Below are 21,813 nucleotides of genomic sequence, written 5' to 3' on the forward strand. Positions count from 1 at the left end.
GACAACAGAGTAGCGAACCCAACCTCCTCCAAGGAAGCATCACAGATGGAGGCTGGTCAGCACCTCCAGGTGAGAACAGAGGCTTAGGAATGGGGAGGGAGTCTGCCTAAGGGCGCGCGCGCGCACACACACACACACACACACACGCTGACACATATACACAAGCAGCCTGGAGAACCTCTTCTTCATTTTGCCACTTTCTTCTGCATCCCTATCTGCCAATCATTTTCTGGATCTTTGATGACCATGAGGGGGCACCCAGTTCTGGGGTTCATCACATCCCTGAAGGCGAAGGCTGAAGGCTCTGTGGAGAACGGGTCTCAGGGCACCCTTCCCCCAGCCCCATCAGTGACCAGCTCACAGCCCCTGTGCAAGAACAGAGCATCACTGAGCCTTGTGCAGTGGAAGAGCCTGTTCCCAGAGTCACTGTCCGCCACCTCACCATGTCAGTACCCATAATTTACTCTCTACGTCCTTTTAGTTACCAACCTCGGTCACACCCTTCCTTTTTCACTAAACTTTGTGCTAAATCACTTAGGACAGAATTATTTATTCCTATAATAATATTATAATCAGGGAGCTTGTATGATTAAGTTATTTGACCCAGTTTCTACTTGGTTTCCAGCTGGCAAAACAAAAGTTTTGCCACTGACAGTTTTGAGTAGAGTCGGAGGTGGTGCTGCTGCGCTGATACCGGTGACAATGACAATGACTTTTTATACTGACACCTCACAACCTACAGGCCCAAGATGCAGGCAGTGACTGCAATCACAAAAACAACACCCTTTTAAGAAAAAGTAGTAATAATAGATCATATTTATTAAGCACTTACATTATGTCATTCTTGATCTAAAACAGTCTGTTTTTTTGTTTGTGCTGTTCTTAGTCACTTGGTCATATCCAACTCTTTGTGACCCCATGGACTGTAGCCCGCCAGGCTCCTCTGTCCATGGGATTCTCCAGGCAAGAATACTGGAATGGGTTGCCATGCCCTCCTCCATGGAATCTTCCTAGCCCAGGGATCAAACCCAGATCTCCCACCTTACAGGCGAATTCTTTACTCTCTACCAGGGAAGCCCTGGTGTCTATAATTATTATCAAATTTAACCCTCATAACAACTCTGTATGGGAAACTCTATCATTATTCCATTTAAGCCAATAAAGAAACTGAAGCTGAAAACATTGGCAACTCTCTCAAGATCTCATCAAGAGTGAAGAGTGAAAAAATTCTGTCAGACTCCAGAAGTATATAATGCTTTTATTCATGACCCTAAGCAAATATGACATTGGCCCCTGCTGCCACTGACTGACCTGGCCTTCTTCCTCCAAACCATCATAGCTCCTTCGAATTTCACATCTTGGCAGCATATCATGAATCCTGAAGAAACCACAGCCAATCCCAGCATTTGGCCTCTTCGACAATCCTATCAGGTAGGTTATTATCTGCATCTGATAGAAGAAAAGCAAAGTTCAATGGGAGTAAAAATATCCCAAAGATTAAAGGCACGTGAGGAGCTCAGCAGTAAATCACGTCCTCCAGCACTTTTTCACCACATCCTGGGCCCCAGGTTCACATTGCATCACCTGCTACTAACAATGACAATAACATCATTGCCCTTAGAAGCAGCCTGCCCACCACATATGTTGTCTCAGTTATAACTTCAATGAGTCTATGAAGTAGTTGCACGTGGTACAAAGCAGGACAGAGAGATTCAGTGGACAGTAATTAATCAAAGGCAGATTGAGTATAAGGAACAGAGAAAAAATTCCTATCCCATGTCCAGATTCCAAAGCTGAGATGTTAAAACATAAGATATTGATGGACAGGTTGATGATGAGAATGAAAATGATGTGCCCTTAATGAGAAGATGCTTTTCAGTTCACAGGATTCTCATAGCCACACTAATGCATGGAAATGGTTCAATGCAAAGAGGGCCAGAACACTCCCATCAGAGATCCCTAAGTCTCAGTGGGCTCCTCTCTGAAGTAACTAATCCTCCTTCCATCTTCCTCAACATGCGCTCAACACTCACACACTTACACACAGAGCTCCTTGTTTTTCCCCCTAAATCCTAGTATATGCATGACCCCAAAAGGAGCTCCACAGTAAGACAGTGAAATTTAAATGGTTGTTCTAAATTAGGAGTTTGGAATTAACATGTACATACTACTGTATATACCTGGAGGAGGGCATGGCAACCCACTCCAGTATCCTTGCCTGGAGAATCCCCATGGACAGAGGACTCTGGGCTATAGTCCATGGGGTCACAAAGAGTTGGACACGACTGAGCAACTAAGCGCATGCACACACACCCACTACTGCATATAAAATAAATAACCAATGATGACCTACTGTATAGCACAGGGAGCACTGCTCAATGTTATGTGGCAGCCTGGATTGTTGGGGAGTTTAGTGGATAATGGATACAGGTATATATATATATGGCTGAGTCCCTTTGCTGTCCACCTGAAACTATCACAACACTCTTAATCGGCTATACTCCAATATAAAAGAGAAAGTTTAAAAAAACAAGGACCTACTAGCACAGAAAACTCCACTCAATATTATATAATCAACTATATGGGAAAAGAATCTGAAAAATAATGGATATATATATATATACATATATATATGCATAACTCAATCACTTCGCTGTATAGCTGAAACTAGCACAACAATGTAAATCAGCTATATGTCAATATAAAATAAAAATTAAATCACAAACAAAAATGATTGTTCTATCATTTTTTAAAAAGGAAATTAAATTTGAAGAGATTTTTCCAACTGAATTCCAGTTCAGTCTCATTCAGATCACCCATGTGGAAAGCATGCCACATTACAGGATTCTAGAACCCAAACTACATCTCTATCCTGATGCTGTCTCATCAGCGTTCACAGTCTTATTTTTACATATTTGGAAACCAGCACTCACACCCACTAATGGAACTCAGTGACCTCTTCAAGGAATAGAGAAAAACAAACCAAAGTCTGTAACACTGAGAGCCTATCTTTATTTAAATAAGATCTGCTCTACTTTCTCTGCTTTTGAAGGAAATTAGAAACCGAACCAGCATCTCTGACTTCCTGCTCCTGGGCTTCTCTCAGCACCCAGAGCAGCAGCCTCTCCTGTTCGGGCTCTTCCTGGCCGTGTACCTGGTCACCATGCTGGGGAACCTGCTCATCATCCTGGCCATCAGCTCTGATCCCCATCTCCACACCCCCATGTACTTCTTCCTGGCCAACCTGTCCCTCACCGACACCTGCTTCTCCTGCACCATCATCCCCAAGGTGCTGCTCAACATCCTCACACAGCACTACACCATATCCTACACTGGTTGTCTTGTGCAAATGTTCTTCTTCATGGAATTGGCCCTGCTGGATGACTTCCTGCTGGCTGTGATGGCCTATGACCGCTACGTGGCCATCTGCCTTCCTCTCCACTACACCACCATCATGGGGCCCCAGCGCTGCCTGCTGCTGGTCGCTGCATCCTGGCTCAGCTCCTACCTCCTGGCCTTCTCTCTCTGTCTCCTCATGTCTCAGTTCTCCTTCTGTGCCTCCCATTGCATACCACACTTCTTCTGTGACCTTCTCCCTCTCCTCAAACTTGCCTGCTCAGACACTCACATCTTTCAGCTCATGATGTTTGCAGAAGCAGCCCTCTCAGGAGTGGTCCCTCTCACCTGTGTCCTGGTCTCTTATGCCCACATCATCCACACCATCCTCAGGATCCCCTCTGCTGGGGGGAAGCACAAAGTCTTCTCTACCTGCGGCTCTCACCTGACAGTGGTCACTCTCTTCTATGGAACTGTCTTTCTGGTGTATTTCCAGCCCTCATCCTCCTACTCAGCAGACACTGGGATGGCAGCATCTGTGGTGTACACGATGGTCACCCCCATGCTGAACCCTTTTATCTACAGCCTGAGGAACAGCGACATGAAGGGAGCTTTGTGGAGACTCCTTGGCTGGGGAAGATGTAGTAGTGTAGTGTTAGTCACGTCAGTTGTGTCCGACTCTTTGTGATCGCACAGACTATAGCCTGCCAGGCTCCTCTGTCCATGGTATTCTCCAGGCAAGAATACTGGAGTGGATTGCCATTCCCTTCTCCAGAGGATCTTTCCAATCCAGGGATGGAACCCGGGTCTCCTGCATTGCAGGAAGTTTCTTTACCATTTGAGCTAGAGGGAAGATGTTCCACCCCATAAAAAGTCCTTCCCCAGAGTAGAGCTCCAGGCTTTTCAACGTGCCTCCTTCTCTAGATTTGTCCATTCTAAATTTGAAAGACTCACATTCAAAACATAACGGATGCTTAGTTTTCAGAGCAGATGCATGAAAATAAAGACTCAGATTTGAAGAACAGCAATAGGGGTATTTGGAGAGGGTGGGGGGACCAGCAGTCCCCACAGGGTGACTTGATGTGTGGGTATATGTATCCAGGCAGAATCAATCCAGAGTTGGGAACATCAAAAATACCAGCAAACACTTCACTTCTAAGAGAAAGGTCAATAGGAGCAGTGTAGGTTACAAATTCTTCCCCAATAACAAAAAATTCTGGCAAGACTAGACAGGTCAGGACGTCAGTCAAGTCACCGGGCTGCAGGGACCAATTCTGACCCTACCTTGGAAGAAACTCACTCCTGGGGACTGGACTCGAGTGGAGAATGTTATATTAAGTAGGAAAAATCTGTATGTGGCCTGAGTGTGTGTGTTTATGTTCAGTGGTTCAATCATGTCCAACTCTTTGGGACCTTTTGGACTGTAGCCTGCCAGGATCCTATGTCCATGGAATTAACCCAGCAAGGATATGGGAGTGGATAGGCGTTTGCGATCAAACCCGTGTCTCCTGCATTGCAGGTGGATTGTTTTACTGCAAGCCACCGAGGAACTCTATGTAGATTGCAAGGGCAAGAATATTTTAGAAAAGGGAGCTAGGCACAAAAAAAGAAAGAATTTGTCCAGTTTTATGCCAGGCCTCGCTGTCCATCACTAACTCCCGGAGTTTATTCAAACTCATGTCCATTGAGTCGGTGATGCCATCCAACCATCTCATCCTCTGTCATTCCCTTCTCCTGTCATCTTCAATCTTTCCCAGCATCAGGGTCTTTTCAAATGAGTCAGCTCTTCGCATCAGGTGGCCAAAATATTGGAGTTTCAGCTTCAGCATCAGTCCTTCCAATGAATATTCAGGACTGATTTCCTTTAGGATGGACTTATTGGATCTCCTTTCAGTCCAAGGGACTCTCAAGAGTCTTCTCCAACACCACAGTTCAAAAGCATCAATTCTTTGGCACTCAGCTTTTTTTATGGTTCAATAAAAATGGTCATCCATACATGACCACTGTAAAAACCATAGCCTTGACTAGATGGACCTTTGTTGGCAAAGTAATGTCTCTGCTTTTTAAAAAGCTGCCTATGTTTGTCATAACTTTTCTTCCAAGGAGCAAGCTTCTTTTAATTTCATGGCTGCAGTCACCATCTGCAGTGATTTTGGAGCCCAAAAATAAAGTCAGCCACTGTTTCCACTGTTTCCCCATCTATTTGCCATGAAGTGATGGGACCGGATGCCATGATCTTAGTTTTCTGAATGTTGAGTTTTAAGCCAACTTTTCCACTCTCCTTTTTCACTTTCATCAAGAGGCTGTTTAGTTCTTCTTCACTTTCTGCCATAAAGGTGGTGTCATCTGCATATCTGAGAGGTTACTGATATTTCTCCCAGCAGTCTTGATGCAAGTTTGTGCTTCATCCAGTCCAGCATTTCTCATGATGTACTCTGCACAAGAGTTAAATAAGCAGGGTGACAGTATACAGCATTGACATACTCCTTTCCCAATTTGGAACCAGTCTGTTGTTCCGTGTCCAGTTCTAACTGTTGTTTCTTGACCTGCATACAGATCTCTCAGGAGGCAGGTCAGGTGGTCTGGTATTTCCATCTCTTTCAGAATTTTCCCAGTTTGTTGTGATCCACACAGTCAAAGGCTTTGGCATAGTCAATAAAGCAGAAATACATGTTTTCTGGAACTCTCTCGCTTTTTTGATGATCCAGCAGATATTGGCAATTTGATCTCTGGTTCCGCTGCCTTTTCTAAAACCAGCTTGAACATCTGGAAGTTCACAGTTCACACATTGCTGAAGCCTGGCTTGGAGAATTTTGAGCATTACTTTGCTAGCATGTGAGATGAGTGCAATTGTGTGGTAGTTTGAGCATTCTTTGGCATTGCCTTTCTTTGGGATTGGAATGAAGACTGAGCTTTTCCAGTCCTGTGGCCACTGCTGAGTTTTCCAAATCTGCTGGCATATTGAGTGCAGCACTTTCACAGCATCATCTTTTAGGATATGAAAGAGCTCAACTGGAATTCCATTACCTTCACTAGCTTTGTTCGTAGTGATGTTTCCCAAGGCCCACTTGACTTCACATTCTAGGATGTCTGGCTCTAGGTGAGTGATCACACCATCGTGATTATCTGGGCTGTGAAGATCTTTTTTGTATAGTTCTTCTGTGTATTCTTGCCATCTCTTCTTAATATCATCTGCTTCTGTAAGGTCCATACCATTTCTATCCTTTATTGTGCCCATCTTTGCATGAAATGTTCCCTTGGTATCTCTAATTTTCTTAAAGAGATCTATGGTCTTTCCCATTCTGTTGTTTTCCTCTATTTCTTTGCAATGATCACTGAGGAAGGCTTTCTTAACTCTCCTTGCTATTCACTGGAACTCTGCATTCAAATGGGTATATCTTTCCTTTTCTCCTTTGCCTTTCACTTCTCTTTTTTTCATAGCTGTTTGTAGGGCCTCCTCAGACAGCCATTTTGCTTTTTTGCATTTCTTTTCTTGGGGTGGTCTTGATCCCTGTCTCCTGTACAATGTCACAAACCTCCAACCATAGTTCTTCAGGCACTCTATCAGATCTAATCCCTTGAATCTATTTGTCACTTCCCCTGTATAGTCATAAAGGATTTGATTTAGGTCATACCTGAATGGTCTAGTGGTTTTCCCTACTTTCTTCAATTTCAGTCTGAATTTGGCAATAAGGAGTTCATGATCTGAGCCACAGTCAGCTCCCAATCTTGTTTTTGCTAACTGTATAGAGCTTCTCCATCTTTGGCTGCAAAGAATATAATCAATCTGATTTTGGTGTTGACCATCTGGGGATGTCTATGTGTAGAGTCTTCTCTTATGTTTTTGGAAGAGGGTGTTTGCTATGACCAGTGCATTCTCTTGGCAAAACTCTATTAGCCTTTGCCCTGCTTCATTCTGTACTTCAAGGCCAAATTGGCCTGTTACTCCAGGTGTTTCTTGACTTCCTACTTTTGCATTTCAGTCCCCTAAAATGAAAAGAACATCTTTTTTAGGTGTTAGTTCTAGAGGGTATTGTAGGTCTTCATAGAACCATTCAACTTCAGCTTCTTCAGCATTATGGGTCAGGGCATAGCCTTGGATTACTGTGACATTGAATGGTTTACCTTGGAAATGAACAGAGATCATTCTGTTGTTTTTGAGATTGCATCCAAACACTACATTTCTGACTCTTTGTTGACTATGATGGCTGCTCCATTTCTTCTAAGGGATTCTTGACCACAGTAGTAGGTATGATGGTCATCTTTGTTAAATTGTTGTTGTTAGCTATGAGCTATTTTCATTTTTTAAACTGTTGTCTATTTTTTCTCCAATTGAAAAATTATTTATGTCATTATAGTAAATGTCTAAAATATAAGGAAAATTTTCAAATCCCTTCCTGAAAGAATGTGTTATGCAAATTCTTACGATCCTTTTCTCTATACATTTATTCTACATTAAGATTATGATTTTTCATGTAATTTTAAAACATGAATGCTTCCACACTATTGGTAAATTTTTATAAGCATTCTCACAATTAATATTATAGCAGAAGCACCTGCCATGTTGTTCTTCCGTCACTCAGTCATATCTGACTCTTTGTGACCCCATGGACTGCAGCACACCAGGCCTCCCTGTCTCTCACCAACTCCCGAAGTTTGCCCAAGTTCATACCCATTGTATTGGTGATGCCAGCCAGCCACCTCATCCTCTGATGCCCTCTTCTCCTTCTGCCCTCAATCTTTCCCGGCATCAGGGACTTTTCCAACGAGCCAGCTGTTCGTATCAGGTGACCAAAATACTGGAGCTTCAGCTTCAGCATCAGTCCTTCCAATGAGTATTCAGGGCCGATTTCCCTTAAGATTGATTTGTTTCATCTCCTTGCAGTCCAAGGGACTCTCGGGGTCTTCTCCAGCACCACAGTGGGAAGGCATCAATTCTTTGGTGCTCTGCCTTCATTACCGTCCACCTCTTACAACCGTACGTGACCACTAGGAAGACCATAGCCTTGACTGGCAGAGTAATGTCTCTGATTTTCAACACACTGTCTATAATCTTCCATTTGGGGGTAATTAGTTCTGTTAATTATTTTTAACTTTATAAATAATAATGCTATGAAGATCAGTGTGAATAAACCCTATATGTATAGATTTTCCCATGCCCTTCCAATAAATTTTAAGAAGTAGAATTGCTGTGTGAAAATTTTTTCAGGCTTATGAAATATGTTGCAAAAATAGTTTACAAGGACTTCCCTGGAGATCCAGTGGTTAAGACTCCATGTTTCCACTGCAGGGCTCATGGGTTAGATTCCTGGTCAGGGAACTAAGATCCCACATGCCACATGGCATGGCCAAATAAATGGGTGTATTTTTTAACGCAGAAACTATCTATAAAAATAATAAAAATACATCTGTCTTTTTCTGTTTTGCATATAGGGTTATCATTACCATCTTTCTAAATTCCATATATATGTGTTAGTATACTGTATTGGTCTTTATCTTTCTGGCTTACTTCACTCTGTATATTATCTAGGGTGAAACAGATCATGAGCCCAGGTTGGATGCATGAGACAAGCGCTCGGGCCTGGTGCACTGGGAAGACCCAGAGGGATCGGGTGGAGAGGGAGGTGCAAGGGGGGATCGGGATGGGGAACACATGTAAATCCATGGCTGATTCATGTCAATGTATGACAAAACCCACTACAATATTGTAAAGTAATTAGCCTCCAACTAATAAAAATAAATGGAAAAAATAATAATAATAAAAATTTACAAAACTGTTAATGATTTACATCCCAACTGACAGTTCCATGAGAATATTCCTTTCTCTGCATTCTTTGTGTTCCAATTTTTTACTCAATTGTCACAAATACAATAAGTGAAAAATAGTACTTCTTTTCTTTGAATGTTTTGGATTACTGATTGTTTACTTAAATCCATGAATGCATTTTATTTATTTTTCTGTCAATTATTTCTTCGTGTCATTTGACTATTTAAAATACTTGCATAAGTCTTTTTTATATTAAATATTTAAACTTTACACTTTACTACTCATATTGCAGCCTTTTCCCAATCACCATTTCATCCTTCGGTTTTCTTTTGGATTTTTAGACATAAATAATTTTTCAATTTACCTACATGAAACTAATAAAAATAATCCTCCTTGTGACTCTTTTTTTCTTGACACTTGGTAACAATATTTTTTAATATCATTTTATCTACACAGTACTTTACTGTTTAACAGAATACTGAAAATACAGTCCAACATCCCAGTTTTAAGTGCAATAATCAGAACCACCATTGTATTTAGGAAGTGAGAGTGAAAGTGAAAAGTCACTCAGTCATGTCTGACTCTTTTCGACCCCATGGACTGTAGCCCACCAAGCTCCTCCATCCATGGAATTTTCTAGGCAAGAGTACTGGAGTGGGTTGCCATTTCCTTCTCCACTCCTTGTGACTCTTCAGCCTGTGTTATCATTGGAAAATCCTTCCCTATGCAGTTCATGTGAATAATAAATTGCTTTTTATATTTCAGTATGATACTATTTTTAATAACAGTCTTATTGAGATATAATTCATATACTATAAAATTCCTTTTTGTAGTTTGTAATTTAGTGGCTTTTAGTAGGCAGTGTGGTTTTTTTTAGTGAAACAGTATATGATTTTAGAATGATACTAAATGTTGAAATGGCTCTCTCCCTCACATCTCTCACTCTCTGCAAGAGTTTCCTCTCCATTTTCTGTCCCATAATTGTTAAAAACAAGATGCTGACTATGTCTGAGCCCTCACTCAGTCATATATATCATACACATTTCCCCTCAGGGCCTTTCTCTCTAGCATTATTTTCCCCTCTGTGGCTTCTTCCTCTACTCCAGGCCCACACAGGGTAAGTTTCATGTCATGTGCAAAAAGTAGCTTCTCACACTAGCCCTCTTTAATCACCTGGATATGATCTGTTTTTCTTGTGAGCATCATTATCCATTTATCTAATCTTCCTATTTCTGCCCTAAAGATGGCCACTCTTCCCATTTCCATTCTGGATTGTACTAGAGGTTCCAGTCAGCACAATTAAATAAGAAAAAGAACTAGAAGGCAATTGGAGTGTAAAGAGGGCTTCCCTGGTGGCTCAGTGGTAAAGAATCTACTTGCCAATGCAAGAGATACAAGTTGGATCCCTAGGTCAGGAAGGCATGGCAATCCACTCCAGTATTCTTGCAAATCCCATGGGCAGAGGAGCCAAACAGGTTATAGTCCATGGAGTCACAAAAGAGTTGGACACAACTTAGTGACTAAAACAACAGCAGCAGCAGATTGTAAAGAAGTAAAACTATTTCTACTTGCAAATGACAGATGCTATAGCTTTTGAACTCCTGAAACATCAACCAAAAAAACTATTAGAACTAACAAACAATTTGAATTCAATGCAATCTCTATCAAAATCTGGATAGGGTGCAGTCCATGGGGTCACAAAGAGTCAGACATGACGGAACAACTGAACAACACCTTTTTTGCAGATAATGACAACCTGATCAAAAGCTCACATAGAAATGCAAGGGAATCAGAATAATCAATACATTCTTTAAAAAGAAGAGCAATGTCAAAAGACTCATACTTCATGATTCCAAAACTTACTACAAAGCTTCACTAATTAAGGCAATGCTGCACTTCATAGGAAAAGATGTTCAACATCGCTAATCATCAGGGAAGGCAAATCAAAACGACAATGAGATACCACCTCTCACTTGTCAGAATGGCTATTATCAAAAAGAACACAGATAACAAATTGTTGGCTAGGATGTGGAGGAAAAGCAACTCTTCTACACCGTTGGTGGGAATATAAATTGGCACAGCCACTATAGAGAATAGCATGAAGGTTTCTCAAAAAAAGAAAAATAGAACTACCATGTGATCCAACAATTCTACTCCTGGGTATAAAACACTAATTCAAAAAGATCCATGTACCTCAGTATTCATAGCAACATTATTTACAATTGCCAACATATGGAGGTGACCTCAGTGTCTGTCAACAGATTAATGGACAAAGAAGATGTGATATACACATACAATGGAATATTATTCAGTTATTTTTAAAAATGAAATTTTGCCATTTGCAGCAACATGGATAGACATTGAAGGCATTATGCTAAGTGAAATGTCAGACAAAGAGAGACAAATATCATATGATATCACTTGGATATGGAATCTAAAAAATACAAGAAACTATTAAATATAAAAAATGCAGACTCATATAGAAAACAAACTAATAGTTTTCAGTGGGAGAAGAAAGTGTAGGGAATCAAGAGGTACACGCTATTAGGTACAAAATAAGCTACAAGGATATGTTGTACAACACAAGAAATATAATCAATATTTTATAATAACTATAACTGAAGTAAAACCTTTAAAAATTGTGAATCACTATATTGTACATCTGTAACATAATATCATATAGCAACTATACTGTTGGTCCTTTAATGTACCGAAACCTGGTGGTCTGGAGTCGACGATGAGAGAGTGAAAGAAGGAAAGAGGCTAATATTCCCTGGGTTATGCAGCCGGCTTCCGCGCTCCAGGGAATCAGTCAGAAATAAAGAGAGAGAGAGAGAAAGAAAGACACAGGGACCAAAGCTCTGATGGAGCAAAAGTGTTTTAATCAACACGGTGTGGGCATATATACTGTCTTACAAGGTAGTTATTCTCAGCAAAGATAAAGATTAAAATTCCAGACTTATAAAACACAAGCCAAAAAAAAAAAAAAAACACAAGCCAATCCCCATTAAAGAGAGAAGGTACTTATTAAAGGTATTAAAGAAGAGGGTACTTATCACCATAATGAGAAACTAACAAAGGAGATGCCTGGATTCCTCAGCCCCGGGAAAGGAGTGCCTCTCCTCTTAATTCCTGAATATTCAGGATTTAATAAGGGCCAGAGGTTTCCTGACAGATCCAAAACAGCACACAGAAAGCCTCCTGTTAAATGCTTCCTGACACTATACTTCAATTTTTAAAAGTACAATGCCATACAGCATAAGGCCAGACATATAAAGATCAAAGGAATACAACTGAGAGTCCACAAATAAACCTTCACAGTTATGGGCAATTTATTATTAATAAAGCTGCAACTCAGGACAATTCAGTGGGGAAAAAACATTGTTTTCAACGAGCAGTGCTGGGTCAACTAGACAACCAAATGCAAAAGAATTAACCTGAACCTTTACTTCACATACATATAAAAATTAACTCAAAGTCAAAGCTAAAACTACAAAATGTTTAGAAGACAGTGTGAGAATGAATCTTTGTGATCTTAGATTAGTCAATGGTTTCTTAGGTATGACACCAAGAGCATAAGCAGAAATATCAAAAAAGGGATAAATGGGACTTCATCAAAATCACCAAGTTTTGCACTTCAAAAGATACCATCAGGAGAGTGAATAGACAACCCACTGAAAGGTAGAGCATCTATACAAATCATATATCTGATAAGATATTTGTATAAGAATATATAAAGAACTCTTACACCTCAACAATAAGACTGATAACCCAATTTTTAAATGCACAAAGGATTTAAATAAGTGCTTCCCCAAAGAAAAAGATACAAACAACCAATTAGCACATGAAAGCTCTTTGCATCATTAATCATCAGAGAAGTGCAAATCAAAAACACACTGAGGGACTTCCCTAGTGGTCCAGTGGTTAAGACCCTCCACACCCACCATATGCAGGGGCCCCAGGTTCAATCCCTCATGCCACATGCCACAACTAAGACCTGGCTCAGCCAAATTAAATACACACACACACAATGAGATACCACTTCACCTCCACTAGAATGTTTTAAAAAATGGACAATATCAAAATGTTGCCAAGGCATGAGAGAAGGGTAAACCCTTCTACATTGGTAAAAATGAAAGTGAAATTTGCTCAGTCGTGTCCGACTCTTTGTGACTGTAGCCTGCCAGTCTCCTCTGTCCATGGAATTCTCTAAGCAAGAATATTGGAGTGGGTAACCATTCCCTTTTCCAGGGGATCTTACCCACCCAGGGATCGAACTCAGGTCTCCGGCATTTAATGAGATTTTAAAATTACATAGGCACTTTGGAAAACATCAGCAGTTTCTCAAAAACTTAAACATAGTGTTTCCATATGATTCAACAATTCCATTCCTCAGCATATAAGTAAGAAAACGTATCTTCAGACAAAAGCCTGTACATGAGTGTTCATAATAGCATTATTCACAATAACGAAAGAATAGAAACAATCCCAAAACTCACAACTGTTCCAAATTTTTTTTAACTATTGTGTCAGTTCAAGGCCTATGATAAACAAATGCCAAAACATAATTAGTGGAAAAAATATATTAGGGAAGATGCTTGTGAACGATAAAGGGGAATAGGAAAGTCCCACAAACCTCCCCCACACTTACAGAAAGCATAGTTCAGCTGCCATAGAGAAGGACAGGAATTCCCTGAATAAGCAGGGGGACTTGCTTACAAGGCTTATCTTAGTTGCCACAAGTAGATATCCACCCACGCTGGCCAGGATCTTAGAAGTTTAAACAGTGGGTTCTGACATGCACACCGTTCAGATGCTCTCAACAACATTGTCCACTCATTGTTGTTTAGTCTCTAACTAGTGTCCAACTCTTTGTGACCCCATGGCCTGCAGCATGCCAGGCTTCCCTATCCTCCACTATCTCCCGGAGTTTGTTCAAATTCATGTCCATTGAGTCAGTGATACCATCTAATCATCTCGTCCTCTGTCTCCCCCTTCTCCTCCTGCCCTCAATCTTTCCCAGCATCAGGGTCTTTTACAATGATGCAGCACTTGACATCAGGTGGCCAAAGTACTGGAGCATTAGCTTCAGTATCAGTCCTTCCAATGAATATTCAGGGTTGATTTCCTTTAAGGTTGACTGATTTGATCTCCTTGCAGACCAAAGGGCCCACAAGAGTCCTCTAGCACCACAATTCAAAAGCATCAATTCTTCAGTGTTCAGTCTTCTCGTTGCTCTCTTGAAAATGGCGCCCACTTGAGAAGAGTGTATATTTCAAGGGCAGAGGAGGAGATGAAGTGCTTCCAATCGGTCAGGTCCGATTCAAAGGTCAATCAGAAGTCACGCCCTCTCTGTGACCTCCCCCCACTGTACCTGAACAGGCCCTCCAGGTGCAAACTTCCGCCCAGCCACATTCTCCTCCACAAGACTGCTTCTTGTTTGTAGAAAATCTTGAGACTCCTAGGCCTTCCAAAAATAAATAGAATCAGAGAAGTGAGAAAATGCAGAAATAAAACAATCAAGCCAGACAAAATGATAATAATTCAACCATTCACTAAAGTTAAGGATCTTTAGTTCCTCCTCAAGGGCTACAGATAACATTCTGAGCCATATCCTTTAAGTTGTTTTGCAGACACTGAAACCCCCACCAGGTTTAAAAAGTTAACTGCATGCCGCCCAAAAGCACAGACTCCAGACAGGTTGGAACCAGAAGGTTGATGATGCTGACTCCTCATTACCTCACCACCAACCAATCAGAAGAATATCCACAAGCTAATCACATACACAGCAACCCTCTCCCTCACCCTGTCTTTAATATTTATGTTTATTTATTATTTATTTGGCTGTGGTGGGTCTCAGTTGTGGCATGTGGATTCTTTAGTTGTGGCATGTGGAATCTAATTTCCTGACCAGCGAACAAACCCAGGCCGCCTGCATTGGGAGCACAGAGTCTTAGCCACTGGACTACCAGGGAAGTCCCCTCACCCTCTCTTTAAAAATCTTTCCCCAAAGCCATTACAGAGTTCAGGTTTTATGAGCACTGGGTACCTTGAACACTTTGCAAGGGTCCAGCAAGGGGCTTCACTGCATGGGGGTGGTTCCTATCTGGCTGTTTTGGAGGCAGATGTCACTAAAACAGTATAGGCACATGCAAGAGAAAACACACATTAGGATAATAATTCCCAAAAATAAGGAACAAATTTTTCCACCAAAAGCCCCATGATCTGAACTACTGATTTATTAAGTCCCCTAAGCTTGACATCAGCTCACTAGGGCCATTGTGTCCTCATGTGATTTAATAAAATGATACACTAATAGACTCATCAGGTACAGGAACACAACACTCTGAATAATGTCACAGGTGTTTCCTTGCAAGGCAGTAATAATATCCAGGCCATCCTGTTTTAGATGATTGCTTTTCTCATTAGATTCAGTGTTCAGAAAAGACAGATTTTGCCAGCTACCATTTAACACTTGTTGGGAGACTTTAGTAAGGGCTTCTATGTGTGTTATAATGACCTCCAGGCCAATGGAGGGGGAAAAGATGGTGGCCAAATAATTGTACCAATGGAAAACAGAATGTGTCCATGTGGCCTTGAGAAGAGGGAGGTTGGCAACTTTTTTTAACCCTGTGCCCAGGTAAAACACAGGATGCAGCATTCCAATGACCCAGGTAGAAGCCACAGCTGAAGGTTTGTGCCACACAATCACTGGGTCCCACTGGGGGTCACTCGGTAAACACCCGAGTGGTACAAACAGTCGGTGCCAAGCAAGTCACTATCCTTTAATGTGACAGAATGACTACAGGGTTCTGATGATACCCATCCCATATCCCTGATGCAATTTCATTAGTTCTAACTCCTTGCAAGCTCCAGGGGAAAAGGGACTATGGCTCTTTGGTGCATCGTTAAGACCTTTAACTTAAGCCCACAACACAGTAAAGTGCAATAGATATTAATTACGTGAACTAATGAACACTTTGCTAACACGAATGAGAAATTAGCTCTAAGACACACCATGGAACTGAGGTGATTCCAGATTGCTCTCACCCCACAGCCATCAACTCTCCACAGACTGAGCTACTCAGCTCTACCTTCAGGCTCAGCCCCCTTCTCACCCATTAGGGAATGGTTCTCAATCCTACATGAACACTGAAAGTGGTTTTCAATCCTGAGGGTTTTAAAAATCACCAGTGCCTGGGTCAACTTTCAAGAGTTCTGATCTAATTTCCAGAGAGCTGACTCCATGTCCAGTCCTGGCCTCAGGTTGCTTCCAGTCTGGCACGGCATCAGTCACAATTGATAGCTTGCGGTGAACGACTCAAACTCACATCCATCGAGTAGGTGATGCCATCCAGCCATCTCATCCTCTGTTGTACCCTTCTCCTCCTGTCCTCAACCCCTCCCAGCATCAGGGTCTTTTCCAATGAGTCAACTCTTCACATGAGGTGGCAAAGTATTGGAGTTTCAGCTTCAACATCAGTCCCTCCAATGAACACCCAGGACTGATCTCCTTTAGGATGGACTGGTTGGATCTCCTTGCAGTTCAAGGGACTCTCAAGAGTCTGCTCCATCACCACAGTTCAAAAGCATCAATTCTTCGGTGCTCAGCTTTCTTCACCCTCCAACTCTCACATCCATATATGAGCACTGGAAAAACCATAGCCTTGACTAGATGGACCTTTGTTGGCAAAGTACTGTCTCTGCTTTTAAATATGCTATCTAGGTTGGTCATAACTTTCCTTCCAAGGAGCAAGCGTCTTTTAATTTTGTGGCTGCAATCACCATCTGCAGTGATTTTGGAGCCCCAAAAAATAAAGTCTGACACTGTTTCCACTGTCTCCCCATCTATTTCCCATGACGTGATGGGACCAGATGCCATGATCTTAGTTTTCTGAATGTTGAGCTTTAAGCCAACTTTTTCACTCTCCTCTTTCACTTTCATCAAGAGGCTTTTTAGTTCCTCTTCACTTTCTGCCATAAGGGTGGTGTCATCTGCATATCTGAGGTTATTGATATTTCTCCCGGCAATCTTGATTCCAGCTTGTGCTTCTTCCAGCCCAGTGTTTCTCATGATGTACTCTGCATATAAGTTAAATAAGCAGGGCGACAATACACAGCCTTGATGTACTCCTTTTCCTATTTGGAACCATTCTATTGTTCCATGTCCATTTCTAACTGTTCTTTCCTGACCTGCATATAGGTTTCTCAAGAGGCAGGTCAGGTGGTATGGTATTCCCATCTCTTTCAGAATTTTCCACAGTTTATTGTGACCCACACAGTCAATGGCTTTGGCATAGTCAATAAAGCAGAAATAGATGTTTTTCTGGAACTCTCTTGCTTTTTTGATGATCCAGCAAATGTTGGCAATTTGATCTCTGGTTCCTCTGCCTCTTCTAAAACCAGCTTGAACATCTGGAAGTTCACGGTTCACATATTGCTGAAACCTAGCTTGGAGAATTTTGAGCATTACTTTACTAGCATTTGAGATGAGTGCAATTGTGTGGTAGTTTGAGCATTCTTTGGGATTGCCTTTCTTTGGGATTGGAATGAAAACTGACATTTTCCAGTCCTGTGGCCACTGCTGAGTTTTCCAAATTTGCTGACATATTGAGTGCAGCACTTTCACAGCATCATCTTTCAGGATTTGAAATAGCTCAACTGGAATTCCATAACCTCCACTAGCTTTGTTCATAGTGATGTTTTCTAAGGCCCACTTGACTTCACATTCCAGGATGTCTGGCTCTAGGTTAGTGATCACACCATTGTGATTATCTGGGTCATGAAGATCTTTTTTGTACAGTTCTTCTGTGTATTCTTGCCACCTCTTCTTAATATCATCTACTTCTGTTAGGTCCATACAATTTCTGTCCTTTATCAAACCCATCTTGCATGAAATGTTACCTTGGTATCTTTAATTTTCTTGAAGAGATCTCTAGTCTTTCCCATTCTGTTGTTTTCCTCTATTTCTTTGCATTGATCACTGAGGAAGGCTTTCTTATCTCTCCTTGCTATTCTTTGGAACTCTGCATTCAAATGGGAATATCTTTCCTTTTCTCCTTTGCTTTTCCCTTATCTTCTTTTCACAGCTATTTGTAAGGCCTCCTCAGACAGCCATTTTGCTCTTTTGCATTTCTTTTCCATGGGGTGGTCTTGATCCCTGTCTCCTGTACAGTGTCACGAACCTCTGTCCATAGTTCATCAGGCACTCTGTCTATTAGATCTAGTCCCTTAAATCTATTTCTCACTTCCACTGTATAATCATAAGGGATTTGATTTAGGTCATACCTGAATGGTCTAGTGGTTTTCCCTACTTTCTCAATTTAAGTCTGAATTTGGCAATAAAGAGTTCATGATCCGAGCCACAGTCAGCTCCCAGTCTTGTTTTTGCTGACTGTATAGAGCTTCTCCATCTTTGACTGCAAAGAATATAATCAATCTGATTTTGGTGTTGACCATCTGGTGATGTCCATGTGTAGAGTCTTCTCTTGTGTTGTTGGAAGAAGGTGTTTGCTATGACCAGTGCATTCTCTTGGCAAAACTCTATTATCCTTTGCCCTTCTTCATTCCGTACTCCAAGGCCAAATTTGCCTTTACTCCAGGTGTTTCTTGACTTCCTACTTTTGCATTTCACTCCCCTATAATGAAAAGGACATCTTTTTTGGGTGTTAGTTCTAAAAGGTCTTGTGGGTCTTCATAGAACCATTCAACTTCAGCTTCTTCAGCATTACTGGTTGGGGCATAGGCTTGGATTACCATGATATTGAATGGTTTTCCTTGGAAACGAGCAGAAATCATTCTGTCATTTTTGAGACTGCATCCAAGTACTGCATTTTGGACTCTTTTGTTAACCATGATGGCTACTCCATTTCTTCTAAGGGACTCCTGCCCACAGTAGTAGATATAATTGTTCTTGTATATAAAAGGTTCTTGTTAAGGAGAAACAAATCCTTGAGCAAGATACATTGTTATGTTGACTAAGACAAAGCAATGTAGAAAAAAATGTTTGTCCTTTTCTCTTCCTTGAGAGACTCAGACCCCTTTCTCCTTCTTGAGGGCCCTGGACCCCTTTCTCCTCCTCGGGGACCCTGGACTTCTTATCAACCTTCCTAGGAATTGACTATCTTACTATCTTCTGTTTCCCTGTCTGTTTTGGATTAGTGTTCTTGCAGGCACATCTCAGCTGCATGGAGGGAAAGAATGGCTCCATCACAGAGGCAGGAAGGCTTCCTACAAAAGGTGATGGAGTGTGTGAGCTGATTCTGTAACTAAAAGGAGGAGTTTTTCAAGTAGACGAGAAAGAGGGTGGACAATCTAGGCAAGAGGAAAATGTGACATGTAAGGAGCCTCACAAGAAGAATTTGCGTTGGCGTAGAAGACCGTAAGGCATCATAAAAATACTGAGTCTCAAAGAACAGAGGAGGAAAACTCCCCTAAACAAGCAGCATGAGAGCTGCTGTTTTCCCACACAGAGCCTGGGGACCCACTCAGTCAAATTTTCCAGCTTCCCCAGGCTCTAAAGAGTGAGTCATCCCTGGTATTCCCCTGCCACCAGCTCTCATGGTGTCCCCAAAGGATGTGGAGAGGGAGTCCCCACGGAAACCAGGACAGTAGAGGGGGAAAGAGGAGTCAGCAGAGGGGGAACGAGGCGATTCCCCCAGGGTCCAAGAAGAGTATAAGTCCCCCTGTTCCTATGTCTGGGGTGGGGCGTGTCCCTGCTACCTCCCCTGCCATCATCACCCAAAGGCTGGACTGAAGTCACTCCATCAGAACTACTCATCCATCTCCACCTTCCCGGTATGTCCTACCCATCCAATAACCACGCACCGACACAGTGACAGCAGCTGGTGTCTGGACCAAGGCATATCAAATGTCTGTGTGCTGAGGAGGAGTGATCTAAGAACTGGGGCTTGTTAGAAAATGGGGAAAACACAGCTTGAAAAATGCCAGGACTCTGGCCTTGCCAAACTTAAATGTGTTCATGCATACAGTGGGGCCTAGAAAGAGAAAATGAGTCAAAAACAAAGTTTTCAGCAGGGAGAAGGGGGCAAGCAGGAAGAGGCAAAAAGAACCCTCCAGAAAGCTAGAATCTTAAGATGTCAGAGCCTGGAATGCTGTCCAGTAGGACACAGGCTCTTGCTACTCAAAGCATGGAGCCCCGATCAGCAGCATCAGTGTCACCTGGGTGTTTGTTAGAAGTGCAGATTCTCAGGCCCCTCCCCAGCCCTTCTGAGGCAGAACCTGCATTTAACAAGATCCCTGCATGATTTGTACGTGCATTCAAGACGGAGAGGCTCTGATGCTCAGGGTTCCAGAGACACCTGTATATCAGAATCAGCCAAACATTTTTTTTACACTACAGCTTTCTGAGCTCTGCTCTAGATAGATTAAATCAGAAATTCTGGGCACTGTGTATAGCTATACTTTTTTTTTTTTTTTTTTCCTCACAAACCTCCATTGGTAATTCTAATGACAGAGATCCATAGAGCAAACTGGGAACTCCTGATCTGGTTCAGTCTGCTTAATCTAAAGCTGAGAAAACTGAGGCAAGACAGTGACAACTAGCTTGGTAATCTATTAAGAGACACAATTAATATTTCTGCCTAGAGACCAAAAAAAAAAAAAAAGGATGGAGTTAGATCTAATTTCAAACCCTAAATCAATACCTTAATAGCTGAATATCCTGTCTCCTCCCTTCTTTGGAGCTCCATTTTCTTACCTTCAAGGAAAAAAAATGAATATATCTGAATGTCAGGATTACTCCTCACGGGCAGTAGGCAACAGAGAGAAATTAATGGAAAATTCACTCTATGTTTTGTGCACATACACACACACACACACACACACACTCCATAGTAATTGCTTAACTGAGGTTTGGGGATCCTTGCATTCCAGAATTTCAAAGCAGTTTAAAAGCCCTGAAGTCTCATTGTCCCCAGTTTACAGATGAAGAAATGGAGAGGCCCTGGAAGCAGCCGTGCGCCTCACTTTGTAAAGGTGAGTAGTGTCTGCTTTCCACCTGACAGACAGTAATACAGAAGGGGTTTGCCACCAACTGGGTTCTGGATGCAGAACTTCAGCCAGAGAACTGACTTCATTCATGGGGAACATGTAGTTGGGTGGGGATGGAACCCCATAGTTCTCTATCCCTGGAGTCTGTCTGACCTCTCCCAGTGACCCCATCAAGAAGGAGGGGAAGATCCCTAAAATTCTGTATCCCTAAGGATAAACGGAAGAATTAGGCATGGTCCCAGATGCTGCACTAGGTGAGGAAGAAGATCATTTAGGTAATTATCAAATGATAGAGTAGGGTTATAATACAGAGAGCTCAGTGAACAGGGTTCCAGAATGAGAGATTGGGTTGTTGGATGTCAGATAAAGTTTCCTGGGAAAAAACTGATGATCTCTGAAAGGAGTCTTAACAGATAAGAAGGATCAGCTCTGATTGTGGAGGTGAGGCAAAGGAGACAACACCTTATGAGATGTCCTAGGATCCTTTAGCTGGGACCTGATCTCTAGTTGGAGCAACCAGCATTTGATATACATATAAATAAAAACATATATTATTGTTTTGTGCTTTTTCTTCCATCTGTACAGTGTTCCACAAATTATGATTTTAATCTCAATATGGTTTTAAGATTTCTCTACATTGATATATATAAGTTAAATCTATTACTTTTTAACCTCCATAAGCCTATTGACATTTAGGT

General features: G+C 41.7%; 1 protein-coding gene across 1 annotated transcript; it reads left to right on the plus strand.

Annotated features, from left to right (window-relative positions):
• The first annotated feature begins 246 nt into the window (after positions 1-246).
• Positions 247-21,108, plus strand: LOC122442514 (olfactory receptor 1G1-like). The gene is made up of 3 exons (XM_043470367.1): positions 247-449; positions 3,025-3,985; positions 21,043-21,108. Exons 1-3 carry the CDS (start codon positions 247-249, stop codon positions 21,106-21,108), a joined length of 1,230 nt encoding a protein of 409 aa, XP_043326302.1.
• The last annotated feature ends 705 nt before the right edge of the window (positions 21,109-21,813 follow it).

This window comes from Cervus canadensis, chromosome 5, assembly GCF_019320065.1.
Source record: "Cervus canadensis isolate Bull #8, Minnesota chromosome 5, ASM1932006v1, whole genome shotgun sequence".
Taxonomy (NCBI): Eukaryota; Metazoa; Chordata; class Mammalia; order Artiodactyla; family Cervidae; genus Cervus; species Cervus canadensis.